The 20,051-nt window shown below is 31.6% G+C and overlaps 1 protein-coding gene across 1 annotated transcript in view; it reads left to right on the top strand.

The window, feature by feature from the left end:
* The first annotated feature begins 9,714 nt into the window (after positions 1–9,714).
* The window catches only part of LOC149537803 (vacuolar protein-sorting-associated protein 37 homolog 1-like), an 81,191-nt gene continuing 70,854 nt past the window's right edge, over positions 9,715–20,051 (top strand). The window contains exon 1 of the mRNA XM_089799182.1: positions 9,715–10,032. Coding sequence (XP_089655308.1) covers positions 10,016–10,032 — 17 coding nt within the window. The 5' untranslated portion in view covers positions 9,715–10,015. The remainder of the gene's footprint in view (positions 10,033–20,051) is intronic.

Genomic DNA, 20,051 nt, shown 5'->3' with positions numbered 1-20,051 from the left:
GTTTTGGGCAAAAAATAAATTTTTTATTTATTTTAGGATTTTTGGTCAATTTATTAATTAAATAATTAATAAATAAGGAAATAATGTTTAAATAAGATTTAAACATTTTTGGGAGGGATTCCTTAATTAAATATTTTAAATTAAGATAAAGGGATTTAATGGCATAAAAATTAATTAATTAATTAATTAATTAATTAATAAATGATGATGTCATCAGGGATTTTTTCAAAAAATAAAAATACTTTATTTTCTAAAGGATTTTTGGTCAATTTATTAATTAAATAATTAATAAATAAGGAAATAATGTTTAAATAAGATTTAAACATTTTTGGGAGGGATTCCTTAATTAAATATTTTTAATTAAGATAAAGGGATTTAATGGCATAAAAATTAATTAATTAATAAATGATGATGTCATCAAGACTTTTTCAAAAAATAAAAATACTTTATTTTCTAAAGGATTTTTAGGTGTCTACACTTGCAAGCTTTTGTGCATGCAACAATAAGCTAATAGGTGCTTTATAATAAATTATTTTTTAAAATATAATTTTATATGAATAAATTAAATTATGAGTAATTTTTTCATTCAAATAAAATTATATATAAAAATATTTTAAATAGATTAAGAAATATCATTTATTTATGTAATTTATCATATATGAATAAAATAATCATTTTAAAATAATTTACAAAAAATATATATTATGAAAAATTAATAAATAAATAGAAAAAAATAGTTAAAAACTACTTGTCCTATAAATATTTTATTGGCTAAATAAATTAAAAGAATTAAAAATTAATATTTAAAGTAAAGTGAAAACTAAACTAAATTAAAATAATTAAAAAATTAAAACCTAATTCAATTAAAAAAATCAAACTAAAACTAGGCAAGAGCTTACAACACAACGGTAAACTATGAGCCTCTCATCGGGGAGGTCTTGGGTTCGAATCTACTCAAGATTAATGCATAATAATAATTAATCTTAACAATAATAATAAATAAATAATAAATAATCTAGGCTTCAGTTGATTGCCTATCGAAAAAAAATCAAATGAAAATTTAAAACAAAATCATAGATGATATTTTAAAAACAGTGAATTATAACTTCTATTTTTAATTTTAAAGTTTTTTGTTAATTCTTTTTTGAAAGATAGGAAAAATATAGCCTAAAAAAAATTAGGAAGAGGGATGACAATAAGGGCCCATTTGGTAATAGGAATTAGGCAGGAATAGAAAAATCTAAATACTCGCATTCGTAAATTAGATGATTGTTTGTAAAATATAAATGTGGAATTAGAATTTGTGTTTCCAAATTTTTACCCCAAAATGGGCATACGTCTCTCCCTCAAAAAAGGTGGAATAAGAATAGCTTATTCCTATTCCACTTTTTAATAAATCCTATTTGATGGATTGTCGAGTATGTCTATAGCATTTCTGAGCGACAAAGAGACATTAATTCAGTTTTTTCTTAAAATAGTCATAGAGTAATAGCCTTTCATATAGTTGCAAAATATTGTGACTTGTCACTGGAGAAGCAAAATTCGTGAAAAGATTTAGTCTTTGGAGAAAGTCATACCCCAAGGTTTGAAACTAGACACGGCCATAATGCTGGATGAAGTTAAGGTTTTGGAAGATTATGTTGATTCAAAGCTAGGCCTCAAATCAAACCCTGACATTATAGACAATCATCTCGCAAATATTTATCTGGAGCAAAATTTTAAGCTTTGTCTACCATTTCTAGGCTTCTTCTAGCATTATTGACTTCGTCTAGAATTCAGAAACAACTCTTTTGCACAGGAAAAACAATGGTTATTTCACAACAGAAGGAAACACTTGCATCTACATGACCTAATCTATACAATAATTTCTCCAATTTCTTCATTGATTAATATTTTATAAGTATCTTATTTTTCTCCTCTCAATGCATAGATCTTCCGAATTTGATCTTCAACTTTGAATTGTAATATCAACATCGTGATTGTTCTCGTATGTGGGTGGAGATGTGAGGTTTCATATGATATCCTACTGTGAAAATTTGGTAGATGGAATTTTTGGATTCTAGGTCAACCAAACATGTCTAAGTGATATTCCAAAAAAATTGATAGAAGAAATTCAAACAACAAAGAAAAAAAAAAAACAACTCCCACAAATATACTATTGGTCAAATAAATAAAAAAAACTAAGAATCAATTTCTTAATAATATATATCAATGGTGGCACAAAGAAAATTTTGAAGGATCAATGATGTTTTGTTTCATAGCCAAATTGAAATCATTAAAAGAAAAAATAAACAAATGTGATAAAGATCATTTTAATAACATATTTAAAGAAAAATAGAGAATGAAGAAGAATTGAAAAACTTCGACGATTAACTCATTAGGGTAGGAATGAATAATGAAAAATATATCAAATAAAAAGAGCTTCTTGCTAAATAGGAAAATATCCTAGTAAAAGAAGAAATATTCTGGAAATAAAAATCAAGAGAACAATGGTTGTTAGAAGGTAATAGAAATGCAATTTTTTTCATAAGAGAAATTTTAATAAAATAACAAAATTTTGGAAGTCTTGGATTCTTCAATGTCTGGCTCAAGAGTTACTATTAAGGGAAGCAAAGAGATGATCCATGTCTCAACTTTAATTACTGTTGGGTGTGTGGACCTCACCTAGGACCAGTTCCTTGACATGGTGGAAAGAACCCCCTCTCCCATTATGGTGTCTTCACTTGTCAAGGTCTCACTTAAGGAAATGTTCACTTCTAACCCCCTAGTTAATTGACAAGGGCATGGTGGATGGTAATATGAGTGGTAAGCAGGAGGTCCTTGAGGTGACTCGCAAGCTGGCTGACGATGAGCTGAGGGAGAGAGTGCACGCCCTGAAGGAAACAATGAGACTGCTGGCTAAATTCACTATCAAAGTGACACATGCTACGACCACTACTATGTACCTGTTGAAAGAGAACCAGGGCGAGGACCTAATTCATGAAGACTCCAGGATGTTGTTTGATTTCCTGGCTAAGGACTGGGCTAACATTCTCCTTAAGGGGAAGGATGACAAGCAGCCCAATTAGGGCATGTCCCTCTTGGTTTCCTTTTTTTATGGTTTGCTTGTTATAAAACTTAGTTTGGTTTAAGGCTTCTCTACCTTTGTTGATAAACTTTTTCAGCTTAAGTAGCACTGTTACAAGCAATATTAGTTTGTTTCCTGGTAAGACTTTTATTATGTTTTTTTTATTAGTAAGAGGCTAAAGCCAAAGTTAATTATTATTATTTATTTCGATTCATTATTTCAATTATTAGATAATCTCGAGTAGATTCGAACCCAAGACCTCCCAATAAAGAGGCTCACAATTTACCATTGTGTTGTAGGCTCTTGCCTAAGACTTTTATTATGTTATTTCATATGTTATTTTTGGATTGATAGTAGTAGGGGGTAGTTTTGTGTGGTGGCAATCTGTTGGTTGTTACCAGTTTGTTTGTAAGGGTCAGACCCCTTGTTTGGCTGCTTTTTAATTCGAAAACAAAAATCAAGGATAATTTAGGAAGGGTAATTGAAAACCCAAATGAGATAATGGAAACCTTTGTGAATTATTATATAGATATCCTTAATGATTTTGAATCATCAAATATTATAGCTCAGAATAAGATGTTAGGATCTATTTTGAAAATAATAACAATTGAAAAATATAATATAAATTTAAAGTTCTTGAAATTTACCAAAGAAGAAATTAATGTTGTCATTTTTCAACTTAATCCTGATAAATCTCTGTGCCTTGATGACTTTCAAGCTTTTTTCTTTTAAAAATGTTGGGATATTCTGGGAGACGATCTTTGGAAGGTGATTGAGACAACTGGGAATTATGGATCCCTTCTAACTAAAATTAATAATACATTCCTAGCATTAATTCCAAAGAAAACTGAACATATGGATCCAAGAGATTTTAGGCCCATAGTATTGTGTAATACAATCTACAAAATACTCTCAAAAGCACTAGTCAACAAACTTAAAAAAGTACTACCAAAACTCATTTTAGAGGAACAAACATATTTTGTTCCCAATAGGTCAATTCTCAGTGGTAATATTATAATTTAAGATTTAATTCATTCTATACAAATTAACAAGGAAATTTGTATGCTAATGAAGCTAGATATCCAAAAGCCTACGATAAAATGGATTGGAGTTTTTTATGTAAACACTCAAAACTTTTGGGTTCTCTCGTCAATGGGTCAACTTAATATTTAATTATAGTTCAACACCTAAAATATCCCTCCTCATAAATGGCACCCCTTAATGGTTTTTTAGCATATTTAGAGGACTATGACAAGGGGATCTTATATCACCTTTTCTCTTCATTATTATGGAAGAAGCTTTTGGCATAGCTATAATAAAGGCTCAAACTGAAAGGAAAATTAGAGGAATCACAATAATTGAGGAGGTCCCAAAAATAACACATCAACAATTTGAAGACGATACAATTTTACTAGGAGAGAGAATTTTGGAAGAAACTCAAAATTTTGAGCAAATAATAAATAATTATATGAAAGCATTAGGTCAAAAAATAAATGCTAACAAGGCAAGAGCCTACACTGCATCAATAAGTTGCAAGCCTCTCATCAGGAAGGTCTTGGGTTTGAATATACTTGAGATTAACACATAATAATAATTAATCTAACAACAATAAAAAATAAATAATAAATAATCTAGGCTTCAGTCGATTACCTATCGAAAAGAAAAAATACTATCAAATCAAACATTTTCTTTATTAATACTAAAGAGGAAGTTGAGAGAAATTTGTAGAATAATGGAATTCATAAAAGGAACATTTCCATACAAATACCTTGGTATTCAACTTGAAAAAGGCATTAGAGAAAGTAATGCTTGGGATACGATTTTAGTAAAATTAGGAAGTTGGAAAGAGAAATGGTTAACTAAAGCTAGTAGATTGACCATGATCAATGTAGTACTTTTGGTCATCCCCAAATATCATATGTCATGTCTTCCCCTACCCAAAGGTTTAAAAAGGAAATTAGACTCTAAATTTAAAAACTACTTCTAGCAAGGTATCCGAGATAAGAAAAAAATAAGCTTTGATAAAATGGGAAAAAAATGTAGACCTAAAGGATTTGAAGACCTAGACATAAAAAAAATTTGAGTTCGTAAAATGAGGTGCCAGGGAAAAAACTTATTTGGAGAATGTTTAAAGAATGTAATACTAAATGAGCCAAAATTTTATTTCATAAATATTTATACAATAATAATTCTCTATTTTTGTTTAGAACTAAAAATCCTCCAAAAGTTTTAAGAATTTGGAACTTTATGTTGAATTGTCACCCATTAATAACTAATAACTAAACTTGGGATATCAGTTTAGGGTATGATTCTTTATTTTGGGAAGAGTCATGGGCTGGGTTCCCTTCTCCAGATAGTGTAAATCTACCTATCAACATAGAAAATTCTCTTTCAGCTTTGTGGGGTAAGAACGTTAGTGATTATAAAATTAAAATGAATGATAATCAGTATGGAGGTTGGCAATGGAAAACCCTAGAAGAAACTCCACTTTCATCAGAGGAAAAGTACATTTTAAATCAATTTTTAAAAAAGTAAACAGACAAATCATAAAAATAACTCGGAAGATAAACTAATTTGGGGAGCCTCAAAGGATGAAAATTATAACATCAAACAAGGGTACAAAAAGATAATAAATTCTCAATAATGGGATAAGATTAACATCACTCTAAATCTATGTTGAGATCTAGCACGCCTTCTAAAAGTAGGTATCTTCCTTTGGGCTACTCTTCAAAAGAGAATTCTAATAGCAAATGGGTTCTTCAAGATGGGTTTTGAAGAAACATTTAGATGCCCACTTTGTGAAAAAGAATAGGAAACTACCAAACACTTGTTTAATGAGTGTCCCTTTGCTAAGAATTGTTGGTATTCGTTATGTAAGAAATTAAATTGCTAAACCGCATTACCTGATAGCCTTTTTTTTTTTTTGAAAAGTTGGTCGAAACATGTTTGTTCTAAGGTTTATAGCAATTCATGGAAAATATCCCCTTCCATACTCCTATGGGAATTATGGAAAGAAAGGAATAGAATAATTTTTTTTACTGAAAAGATAGATTTAACATCCCTTTTTAATAAATTGGAGGCTAGTGTTATTGAGGTAGGTAACAATCATCTCAAAAATTCATAAAAGGAGGAAGATTCATTTTTAGACTTGGATGCATATATGCATAAAAATTGGTTTAAACTAATTAATCCACCAATGATATACATACAATCTAACAAGATTGTTAGGAAAGAATGTAAATGGGAACCTCCTTGTGCTGGATGGTCAAAGTTAAACTATGGTGGGCCCTCCAGAGGTAATCTAGAACCACTAGGCTTAGGATATATTATTTACTCAAATAATGGATCATACTTAACTAAATGTGCCAAACCTTTAGGAGTAATGTCTAATAACTTAGCTGAATTAGAGGCCTTGATAGGAGGCTTAACTCTAAGTAGAGAGATATGTATTAACAATTTAGTTATCAAAGGAGACTCACAAACTATTCTAAATGTGTTAGGAAAAAGAGAAACCCCAAATTGGATCCTTAATTCTAAACTTGAATATGCCCTAGCGATCATTGATCAATTTGAAGAAATGATCATAAAACATATTTATAGGGAAGTTAATAAAGAAGAAGATAATCTCACTAACAAATGAGTGGATGAAGAAGATATTCTATTAAGATAAGCTAATATGATAAGTATAAGTTAGACACTTGCTTTTGGAGCGAAATTGGTTCATAACTTCTACTGTCAAAATAAATATGTTAGTTTGTTTTGATAGGTTATGTATGTCTATGTTGTATGATTGACCAATTTAGTTGATATCATGGAAGTTTACTCTTAACAAGAGACATATTCTGGTTGTTCAAAACTTCTTCTCATATACCATTTGATTTTAAAATTAAAGTTAAAAGGAGATAAGTTTTCGTTTTTTTTTTTTTTTTTTTTTGAAGGTGAAAGTAGTCAAGGCTACTAAAATTATATATAAAATAATAAAATAGAATTCAAAGGCTCCACGGGGAAAGAACTAGGAAGAAAACCCCACATCCTAGCCCCATTTCAACAATTACATTGATTTATAATTCTCAAAGCGAGAACATATAACCCAATAAAAATATTCTACAAAAGATAAGTTTCTTTCTTGATTATGAAGCATACTTCATTTCATTCTAACAACTTGATTGTAGCCAAGTTTAATTTTTAGGTTATATTCACAAGGAATTATCAAGAGCAAAGCCATAAATTTGGAAATAAAAAATAGGAACTAAAAGTGGTTAAATTATTCTAAGATATTTAGGTGAGGGCTACACCAAGGATACCTATCCATCTCTGATCTTGGTGCCCAATTGAGATGATTTTAAATCTAAACACAATCTTGTGCCTCATGACTCTCACTTATTAAAAATAAAAGAAAAAACTAAGAATGAATATTAAAATTATAAAATTAAACTAATTTAAAAAATAAATTAAAATAGTTATAAAATTAAAACCTAAATGATAATTAAAAAATATTGAATTTAAATATGTCAAAAAAAAAGAGATTTTTTCTAATTTCAAAATTATTTGTTAATTTGAAAAAATCATAGTCGGAAAAGAAAGTTTTTTTTTTGGATAGGTAATTAGTTGAAGCCTAGATTATTTATTATTCAATTTTATTATTGTGAAGATTAATTATTATTATGTGTTAATTTTGAGTAGATTCGAACCCAAGACCTCCTCGATGAGAGGCTCACAATTTACCGATGCATTGTAGGCTCTTGCCTAGCCGGAAAAGAAAGTTATCTGGGAAAATGACTCACAATTTATGGCGAGAAAAAATTATTTTCGAGAATAAAGTTCCCACACAAAGCCTATTGACTTAAAAATAGATGATTTACAATAGCAATGATTTTAGGTTTTACAAACAAATAAATTGAACAATGTTAATATTTATGATTTAAAAGATATTATCATTTAATATTATTATAAAGACTATTGACAATAATTTTGACTTATAAATATTATATTTTCTTTGTACTACTAATAATATAATTTTATAAGTATAATATTTATACACTACTTGCATACACAATTAGAACTACATCCCTAGGGTCTTTCCACAAAAGACAAATCTAGACTATATTCCCCACAAAGGCAGGGATGCTAGCTCCTCAAAGGTTCTTGTTTGATTTTAAATTATTTTTACTTACTCTTTTACAAAAGACTTTGTTTATTAATGATTTGATTTTGCCCATATATTATTTGGAGGAAACATAAAATATGTCATAAATCATTTATGAAATAATTATGTAATTACCTAAAAGGGTGCTAATGTTGGGATGTATTAATTTTAATAAATTATCAACCAATCAAATAAATGGAAATGATGAGCCCTCACTTCCATGTAAAGGAGGTTTAAAAAGGTTTATGATTTGGTCATGACCTCCTAGCCACTAATCCCATGATGAATTGGGAAGCCCTAAATTGGATGGAGGAAAGCCTTTGGGTGGCACATATAATTATTGTATTGTACAAATGTATCTTTTAATATCCAGTTGGATTGCATGTTGAATATAACCTTTTCTAAAGTTTGTTTTAAATACCCCACCACCCCCGCCCCCACAATGTGTGATGCATCTCATATTCAAATCACTTGATCATCAATTTTAAACAGTTGTTAAACATTATTTCAAGGCCAAATTGTTCCCAACGTTGAGTTTAAAATAATTGATATGTCCAGTTCTAATTATTGTGTTTTTTGAGTCCAAGTATTTTGCTATTATTTTACAATAATTGCCTTAGCTCTCTCATCTTGATGATGGATCATTGAAAATGATCCGAAACGTTGATGCTGATAAACTCACACACAATCTCACCTAGAAGCATGAACATAATAATTGCCTTACTTATGAAAATAGTTAGCCCGAGGCATGTCATCTACCACAAAAAATGCAACAATTATAAAATAATATAAAGTTGGTCACAAGGCCTGTTAAAAGAATTTAAACGATTGTTACGTACTCTAGCCAAAATGTCTTCAGTTTATTTGGAGTAATTTTAGAGGAGGTCTTGACAACCTACTATAGAACTGATAAACTACCTAGTTATGTTTTTAAGAAAGCAAAAAGCAAAAGTTGCACCAGTGTCCCCTTTTTTAGCCCCTCTCTCCTATTTGCTATTCTCTTTTGATCAACTTCTACATAGCTAGATTTGAGGTGATAAAGAGGAACGTGCAGAAAGCAGACATTTTATTTGGTTTAGCTAGGAAGGTGCGCCTCTGCTCTCCCAACAATCACCTAGGTGCTGCTGATTATTTCTAGAAACAAGGAGTGTTTAGAAAAACTTCTTAAATTTTATTATTGTTATTTTTGAATGAGAAATATAATAAAACCCCTAAAAAATTTAAGACTAACCATTCAAAACGAATAATTAATAGCTAAAAATTAATTTAAAAATGAATCAATATAAATCTATTCTCATATTTAAAAATTTCAAATATTCAATGTGACAACTAATTAATTAAATATAAGCAAATGATATGAGGGGGGACTAACAACCCTCCTAAAATTTATAGGTGAGAAGAATATAACCCTTGAAAACGACCTACACTATTTCCTAGTGGGGACAACCGGGTGGACGGTTTGGAAAAATAAATGAAGCCGACCATACTTTTAATAAAAAATAAATGATGCGAAAATAGGAAAATAGAAGAGCCGATCTCTTGGCGCTATTTTTATCGAAAGCAAAAAGATCCCAACAAAACCCTCGCGTCAAGGAAGCGAGGTGATTGAAATGGAAGTGTACATTGTAAAGGTAAACGAATAACAACGACACGTGAGCGCTTCATGCCTTCATTAATTTCCTCCAATACTGGTTAGATCACAACTTGGCAGGCTAGTTTTGTTGAAACATTCCGCTATTTTACACCCGGAATTCTCCAGCCGTTCAAACAATTGTGCCTGCTGTTGAGACCTCGCCAACGCAATGTTTCAACCCTTCTGGTTCGATTTCTTAGCTTTAATTCTATTTCAAATTTATCAGAATATGATGGAATGCAACGTGGACGGCTTAGATGTGTATCGTTGGGTATTTCCAGCCTTTTTAAAAATTCTTTGTTTGAGGACTGTAATTTTGGCTTCACGATTTCGTTAGGTCTTATCACCTTTTTTGTTGTTTTGTGCAATTGGAAAACTGTATTGTGCAATGAGAAAACACGTAATTTTATAGTTTTCTGAGCCCTAGTGACTGGACCACGAGAGTTAGTGTTGTATGGGAGCCAGACTAGGAGCGGCACACACTTAAGTATCGCATGAGGGGTTGTTGGAAGAACAGGTTTCACTTGAAATTATAGTTAGCATATTTGTGGGACTGCTTTTGGAAGAACAATTTGCACGTGCAGTTTAACTTCAGGAAGTGAATAGAATAGCAATTCAGTTGTCGAGGACCGAGAAAGAATTGGAAGAACATTGAACGCTCCAGGGTTTGAAGGAATCGGTGTTTTTAGTAGTATAGTAATCCGCGTTCCAGGCAGTAAAAGAACTAGTGGCGCAGTTGTAGGGCATCTTGGAGGACTTGGAAGATCAGTGTATGCTCCATTCTGTTAAGGCTCTAGAGTACCTTGGCCTTGGAGGAATTGAAAGAGCAACAGACACTCTAGGCTGCAGTGCACCCCAGAGGATGTAGAAGTACAATTGTCACTCCGGGCTTTATAGGCACCAGCGTGTTAATGTTAAGAGTGATCTGTTCTCCTTGGGCTAAAGAAAATAGCAGCTTCATTGTAAAGAGCAACCTAGAAAGATTTGAAAGAATAATCTATACTCCATGCTGTAGAACACCTAGTGGAATTAGAATCACAATCTAAATTCCTTTTTTTTTTTTGGATCAGTAAGAGGCCAAAGCCAACAAATCACAATCTATATTCTTGGCAACAAAGGTACCTATATATTAAATGAAGAGCAATCTACACTTCAGGATGACAAAACAATGAGTAGAGCCGTTGTTGATCATCCTAGAGGAATTGAAATAGCAATCTGGGCCATATAACGAACAATAGCTTTGTGGAAGAGCATCCTAGGGGCAAATGGGATATTCTAGGTTTCAGCTCTAGCCGGTAAACCTAAATTAATGCTACCTTTTCTTTTAATTTCTACCTTTTATTCTAAAATGCTGCGGGGATCATGCTACATCTCTCAAATTAAATTTCTTGCTGTCACTGCTGAAATTTGGTTCCAACTACACGGTTAGGGTTTTGTACCTTTTCATGCTGTTATTTCTACCCTTCAAAGGTGCATGATTTTGTATGAATCTTGAAGAGATCATTGCTTGAAGAATTAATATTAGCTTAATTGGATATCTTAGGTTAACCCAATATTTGTATATTTTACATTAATCTGATTTCATATTTAGTTAAATTGTTGCTTGTTGAATGATATCTGGACATAATTTTCCCACACTGATTAAATCAGTTTATAACTTTATTGTGCTCATTGTGTGGAAATATATTTTTCCATTTTTCGCAATATGATCAAATTGCAGTATAATCGATGGAGACACACCCCTGTTCCTGTAGACATTAACACCATGTCTAATTCCTTTGATCGTGTCTAATTCCTTTGATCCAGCAACTTGTATCTGCACATTGAAAACTAATTCTTATATAATACAAAAAATATATCTTTACTTAGAATAACAAAAAAAAAACATGCAATCCTGTAGCTATCTGATGTCTCAGTATATAGTAATGAAAGGATGTAGAGAAAATATGTTTGTAATGGAACATGCAGCCTGGAATATTAAACTCAAAAACCAACACCCAATTTTCAGCCAAAGCTCTATAATAAAGTAGAATACCAATTTCAAAATTTCATTGCTTCTTGTGATATAGTAGGTAACAAGCTACTCCTATGGTTTCTTTATACAATTTTTTTATAGCTCATTGATACAAGTGACAAGGCTGACATTTGCATGTCTCTTTTACTTTCCATGGTTTTGAGAAATGCTTCTTTCTTTTGTGTTGTACCTCACGAGTACTCTAACAACCATAATGAATTCCATTCCAGTCGTATTTTATGGTAAACGGTGTTGTTGTATTTATCAAAGGGGATGAAAGCTATGTAAGTAGGTTTACAAAGATGATGTTTTTTAATATGAAACAATCCTAAACGAAAGATGAAAATAAAATAGTAAACTATTTAATAAACTAAAGACTAACCAAGATGATCATTAAAGTAACATTATAATATTCTAATACCCTCCCTTAATGGTCATTTTTTAATTGCTCTCTTTTGGTCACAAATTCTTTAGAACATTCTGCTACTACTGAGACCCTTCTTTTGCTCAATGTTAATGACCAAGAAGCCATCCAAGGTATTATTCCCTGTAGCTATAGACATCGACATGAAATTGAAACCATGATTTCGAGGAAAAGTGCCAAACCCTTTTGCATATGTACACTACACCACAAAACAAACTATAAGATGATTCAACAAGAACTTTTGCAAATGATCACTACGACTAAAACCAAATTGTTTAGGAGAAAAATTGAGAAAACTAGAGATAATTTTTGAGGAATCGATCAAAACCAAAGAATAGAATCCGAGACATGGATCAAAGAATGCAAAATTTCATTTTTGAGGTAAAATGGTAAAACCCAACATTTTTTTTGTGGAAAAAAAACTTATTAAAACCCAACAAATAATTTTTGAGGAAAATGTTATTAAAACCCACCCGTAATTTCTTAAGAGGAAAATATGAAAACCCATTAGAAGTATTTTAAGGGAAAAAAATTGAAAGCCCATCAGAGTAACCTTCATGTGTCGAAACATGAGACTGTGTGATTAACCATCACATGCAAGTACATGTAACTCACAAAATACCTTAGTTACCCGGGTTCGTTGGTTTGCCCTCAGAACCATGTCTGGATTCGAACCAGTTCGAAATACTTGTCTGGTTTGACCCGAATTTGAGCATGATTCCATTTGGAAGGGGCTGGTTCAAACCCGTAGGTTGGAAATTCGAACTCGGGTGAATTTGATGTGCCCAGATTGAATTTGCATTGAACCGAGGCAAGTTTCTTGCGATAGACAGCGTTTAAGTCATTTTTTATAACATATGTGATATTGTTTTGAGTTCCGCAGCCCTAAAAAGTGAATGTAAATAGGTTATTTTGGTGTCTAACATCATGATTCATGGATCATGATCTAATTTTAATGTTTTGAATCTTTTATGTTGAACTTGAAAATTGAAATATATGATGGTGTGATCTTGATTCATGATGCTATGATTACAACTTACATGTTTAAAGTTTATGCCTATGGTGTTTTTGTTGTTTAAATCATATAATTATATGATACTCCATGCTTCTAGGCCACACACATGCACGCGCACACACACGCACATCCACGTGCGTGCACGAGCACACACGTTTATAATTTTAACATGTTTTTGTATGAGTGAACCCAAAACTCTTTCCTAAATTTTGCCGTACCAGCAAACTGGTTCTTCGAACTTGTATTTAGAATTGAACTCGAATTAGTAACTAAGTATTTTGAAATGCAAGCAACATGCAAGTACAATCAACAAACATGCAACCCTCAAAAATCAGCGACTTCTGCTCAAACGAGGAAATCATGCATCAAAAACCTCTAACAATTTCTATTTAAAAAAAATTTAAAAAACAGATTTTTGTGAAAAACTCTTAGATCAGAAGAAGCTCAATTAAAAAAAAAAATCGCCAAATTTTATGAAATCCCTTTGACTCGCTCTAAATACCATGTTGTGATAAATCGATGTTATTGTATTAAAAAAAGGAGATGAAGGCTCCTTATATAGATTTACAAAGACATGTTTCTATTATGAAACAGTCCTAAAGTAAAGATGAAAATAGAAACTACCTAATCAATGAAAGACTAACTAAGATGACCATTAAAGAGACATCTATAATATTCTAATAATATTGATAGGGACTATTAGCAACTTTCATGCATCCATCAACACCATGTCAATGACACTTACATCCACATAAAGGTCAATTTTGAAAACAACGAGAGAATATTTTTCTGTAAGTGCAATATGAGTTTTCTTCAACCAAGAGACCTAGTAAGTGTTAGATTTTTGGATGTGAGCAAGCTGCAATTACTAACCAATTTTGTGCTTACTAGATTTTTTGTAGACCCACCATCAATGGCCATTTGGCACATGTTTCTACCTTGCAATTATCTTTCACCTTCAAGGCTTTTGTTGTCTCAATGTCAAGGCTTTTCTTACCCTCAGGGTTTCTCTTGTCTCTATTTCAACTTCTTGTGTCAAGGGTTCTTTTTCTTTTGGGCCACCGTCACTTTTGGGGTTTGATGACAATTGGTAGCTTCGTGCGATTCATTACATATAAATCATCTAAGTGATTCTTGTTATGTAAGTGGAAGCATTAACCCATAAATAATGAATTTACAACACATATTAGATGCAAACTAGTGGTGAGAAAAGTAAAGAAGAATAACAAAACAATCGACAATACACAGATATACGTGGTAAAACCTTGGCAATATGTTAAGGAAACATCTACAGGATAAGTATTGGCAATCTTTTTTTTTTAACGGCCAAAGCCTAGATTAATTATTGTTATTTTTTTTATGGGTTAAGCAAATTTGAATCCAAAACCTCCCACATGAGAGGCTCACAAGCTACCGTTGTGTTGTAGGCTCTTGCCTAAGTATTGGCAATCTTATTGCTTAAAGGAAAAACAATTCCATATGCAAACTTCACAGCTGCTGCTGCAATATTTCTCTTGAAAACATTATATGTATGCCAATACATATAACCTCTTGAAGATAACAACAATCCTTCAATGTAGAATAAAACCCTATTTATTCCTTCAAAAAAACTAAGAAGTTTTCTTTTGAAAATAATATTTTTTTTTCTAAAATAAGAGAAAGATTGTTTTCACAATCCTTTATTTTTCTGTTTTATTCTTGTTGTCATTATCTAACAATTCCAACCTTTGAACCTTCCCTTTCTTGATAGTTTGGCTTCTTGTTGTCTTCTAATTCTTCTTCTATGTATGGTTTGGAGGTGTACTTTCTCATTTTGTGTTTTGGTTGCCATTACCCCTTTTAGTCATAATTTTACATTTTGGTTTAGTTTCTGCTTTCCTTCTAAGAATAATTATATGCCTTGCTGACATTAGGAACCTTCACTAAGATAAGCTCATTTAGAAGTTTATACTCAAGGCCATTGACATAATTTGAATTTGAAGCATCATGAATTAGGGAACACGGGGACATGCAAAATATATACCATTAACAAAGCATTGATGGAGAACTTAGGAGATTAGAAGCTATTGAGGTTAGACTACATTTGGACGAGTTTGAAAAGGAACAAAAGAACTTGAAAAATGCTTCTAGGGTAGTAGATCCTATAGAAAAGCTTGTTGAAGTTGTGATATGGTTTGTTAATACTATAACTTTGATCGTCATACAGATATGACTGTGCAGATCACATAGACCTTATCTTTCATATAATACCTTATGATGGCTTATAAATACATTGCTCCTTGACTATGATCGGCGATTTCCTAGATGATTGTGTGTTAGCAGTTACCTTAACTAATTTTAGTTATACTTGTTTGCTAAAACAATATCTCCTTGGGTGCTGATTATGAGAATGCAGTGATTGGGCTGACCTAGATAGGGTCATGTCCCTTCAAGGGACATGCCCTTTGGTTAAGATATTTATACAAGGTGCAGTTGTAGTTAAAGGACACACAAGAAGAATGAGTCTGCTCCTTTAAGCAATTCTGCCTAGACTCGAATACTTGCTGAGACAGATACATTTCAGAATAACAATTGATATTGACATCTCCTTTCAAGTCAGATAGAAGGAAGATCAAGAACAACAAACAATATAGAAGCTACTATCAAAGTCTGATCACATAAATTTGCAGAAACTTTACATGGTCAGACTCCAAAATATAAAAGTTTACATATGAAACTTCAAAACTCAATCCACATTTATTTCTAGCCTTGGGTTCAAAGTTTGGAGAATTATTTCAAGATGGAAGACATTAAGAATTTTTAAATTCCCGAGGACTGCTGCAAATGTAATTACACTGCCATTATATTTGGTATGTGTATTCCAAAGACAGCTCTCCTCTTATTAATAAGCATAAGCCATGAATTTGTTAATTTAATAATTAATATTATAACATATTTATAATATTATTATTATATAAATAATATAACCATAGTTATATATATTATTATAATATTAATTTATTTCTTATAATAAACACATATATAATTATACCTCATGATATATATATATAAAGACATCTGAATTGACTAAAACTTTAACACTCCCTCTTAGTCAAGAAGGATAAAGACAATTTGATAATCAAGGATAATGGTCTCTCACTATTTTACTCAACTCATAGACATTCAATGATATGTAAGCTCTTAGTTGGTAAAACACTTAGTATGCATTTATACAAATAACTCAAAGACATTATAATTAATGTCTAAGCTCTTAGTCATAAGTCTCACAAAATGCATACTTATATCTCTAATATGTATTTGTACAAACAACTCAAAGATAGTCAATGAAATCTAAGCACATAGTTGTAGGTCTCACAAAATACATTTTTAGATGATTTAAGTACATCACTTACTCAAAATGTATATCACAAAATTTTAGTCAACTAAAGCTGCCACACGTCAACACTCCCTCTTAGCTAAGGAGAGGACAAACACAAGACATATATTACACCATTGGTAATATTTAGGAATGACAAATTTTAAGATCTCTTTGATTAGAAGATATCCATCATTATGATATCACATTTGATATCATGAGTATTGGTCTCCCATCATTCATGATATTCACCAATTACTCAAACGAATGATATCACATTTGATATCAAGAGTATTAGCATCCCATAATATCAATGATATTCACCAAGTACTCAAATTAAGGTTTGATGTCACATAATACAAGTTATTGTAAGATTGTCACCTTATAGTAGCTTTTGCAAATACATGTGACATCATTTGGAAGTTGTCACTTCCTCATGATGTACACAGGGGGTAGGCCCATTAAAATCACATACGAACAAGGAATATTCCTTAATCACAATCCTCTTGTCTGATACAATTTATTGATCACTGTAGAGTCCATCTCAAAATGGCTTACTCCCTCTTAATCAATATGATCGAGATTACTGAAGGTTGGCTGAATCATATCATCTATCTGCTCTCTCTCTTTTAAAGTTGCTTGAAATGTTAGTCTCCCTCTGAATCAGTCTTCCTCTTCTTCCTACAAGAACATTCTCAGAGGAAAAGATCAAGGTACATAGCTCTTATAGTGCATATAGAAATATAAATAAGAATGTTAATTTGAATGTTAGTAATTTAACTCATGTCTTTTACTAACAATAACATTATAACATCTCTCTTTATTCTCAATAATAGAATTAAGATAACACAATACTTAATTTCTATATATGACTTCCCCTAAGGTGACATATTCTCCTAGAAGTTCAATATTTATAAATATAGTTAAATTTCATTTCATTTCATTTATGTTTCAATAACAATATTAAAAACTCACAATAATACTAATAACTTGTATTGATTAACATATTTATATGTAACAAAACATAATATTAAGTTATTAAATATCATTCTTAAATTAAGATATTCTCCTTATAAGTTCTCATTTATAAACTAGATATAACTAAGTTCTCATTTATAAATTAAGATATGCAACACAACTAATGATAACTATACTTATCGATGTGACGTGCCAAGTCAAATCGATGTGTTCCATTGTTCAAAAATTTGATCGTCTACGTTTGATGGCATCCACATGATGATCTTAATTTCCATTTACTATTGAAGGGACCCATGTATAATGGTGGTTGCATAGTCATTTTTAGGGTTATGCTTCTCGTACGCCTCCTTGAGTTACTCTTGTCTTTCCATTGTGGCAGAAATAGAAAATGTCAGGTATGTTGAATGAGGTGTTCACCCCTTCATTTTTTATTCGGTGGCAATGCTTAATACTCGAAGGCAATGTATTGCCTGGTTTGACCAAAGTGATTATGACATCCCCATTTTCCCTTATATCTCCCATTTGCTAGTCGACTCCATGCTAGTACTCAAGATAGTGGATATCCTTCACTTTGGAATATCTATGAACTCCACACAACTCTGTTTTCTGCCAGTGTTATTTATGGTTTAGGTGAAATCAATTTGTCTCTCTCTGACTTATCTGCTGTTGCATGCCTGATATTATCTGTTTTACCAGATGTTGTGGACTCGTTTGCAACTTCATGAAAAAATCTTCCACCTTGCACCCTTTAACATTGTATGTATATCAGAAACTGTCATACAAGCTGTGCATAGAACATCCACAGTTGTTATCGAGGCATTATTAATAATAATGTTTTAGTGTGAATCCAAACAGGGTTGATGGTTACTATTCAACATGACATATGTGATTTTGCACAATTTGTAACTGTCCCTTTACTTTCAGCTTGCTTGCTGAGAGTTTAACAAAATTCTTCTATTCCACTTGTCTGATTGATGTTGAGGTTGAATCACCTGCTGTTCGCTCCTTCCAATAACCATATTGTTGATTTCATCTGCCCTTACATAGGTGTCATATGGTTTCAAATTATTATTTATTTTATTTTATTATGATTTTGATTTTGATTTAACCAAGTTGATGCCACCATACTACAAAGTACAAATCATATTTGCTGACATGGAAAGTTGTTATCGATGACTAATAATTATTTCTCTATCAATATTGATTAATATCAACTGGCTCCTTCATATGTGTTGATGTAAATAAGTATTTACTAATTACACTTTACTTAAGTTTACTTAGGTTAATGCATTAGCATATTAGTTGTCATGTAGACTCCTAGGAGTTTTCATATTCATATGAGTTGTCATGTAGACAACACAATAGTTTGCACTCCAATTGAGCACATGTTGTCTACTACATCTCTTTATGAGATACACCTTTGCATTCTTATCCTTTCATTGTTGCACATACATTCATGCACAATGGAGGATAATCCACTCTTGGTGGACATGTGCTTAGTTGTTATGCTTATCTCTTTGCTGACTCCTAGTCATATTAGTTGCCTTTATATACAAGGCACTTCTATAATGTATTCATCCAATTATCTGATATCCAATTATCTGATTAATCCAATCATCTGATATCCATTCTCATTTGATCATCATTTGTCTCTCTTGTGCTATCTATTGAGCTTCTTGATCTTGGTGTTGAATTATTGCCGTAGGCGAATTCTTACATGGTATCAGAGCTATACCAAATTCTTACAATATGTGATTACGTATATTCTAGTTGTTGTGTAAGGAATAGTATAGGTTATTTGGGATTTCAACGTCTTATTTTGAGTCATTGATTTATTGTATGTAATCATAGCCTGAACATAAAGTAAAGAAGAGACCTGCAGGTTTCAAATCATCCTCTTTATATAATAATTTGACTCCTTCAGCAATAATAGTGACCATTTGAGCGATGTAGAAAGGGAAATAAATGTCAAAGACCAAGGACATCCACAGATGTCTGATCAAACTACACAAAGGTTTCTTAAAAAAAACTTGTGCGGTTCTATACTCTACATAGAGTATCTCTGTCTTTTCATTGCCACTCTCAGATATTTCTTATGGATAGCAGATAAGAATGAGGTCCACGGCTCCAAAATAATCATTGACCTTTGTGTGTACAGGCAACAGTGAATTATCACCCTTGAGCATGGATTCTTCAATGGAGAAAGAGTCTACAAACAATAATCATCTTCATTTGATCGCTTGATGCTATTATTCATTCACTCACTAGTTAGTTGTGCGGACCTCTATAATTTGACTCCTTTATCTATTTGCAGTTCTCGAGGCTCAATGATTGTTCTTAGTCATATGAAAGAGAATCCTTCCGATGTCCTCAATCTCCAGTATGTTAACGTTATCTCTGTGCAGTATTATATCTTCAT

Source organism: Cupressus sempervirens, chromosome 9 (assembly GCF_028749045.1).
Source record: "Cupressus sempervirens isolate cs-2001-9-10 chromosome 9, ASM2874904v1, whole genome shotgun sequence".
NCBI classification, from domain to species: domain Eukaryota; kingdom Viridiplantae; phylum Streptophyta; class Pinopsida; order Cupressales; family Cupressaceae; genus Cupressus; species Cupressus sempervirens.
The sequence above is the reverse complement of the archived record's forward strand: the minus strand, read 5'-3'. Positions and strand labels throughout refer to the sequence as shown.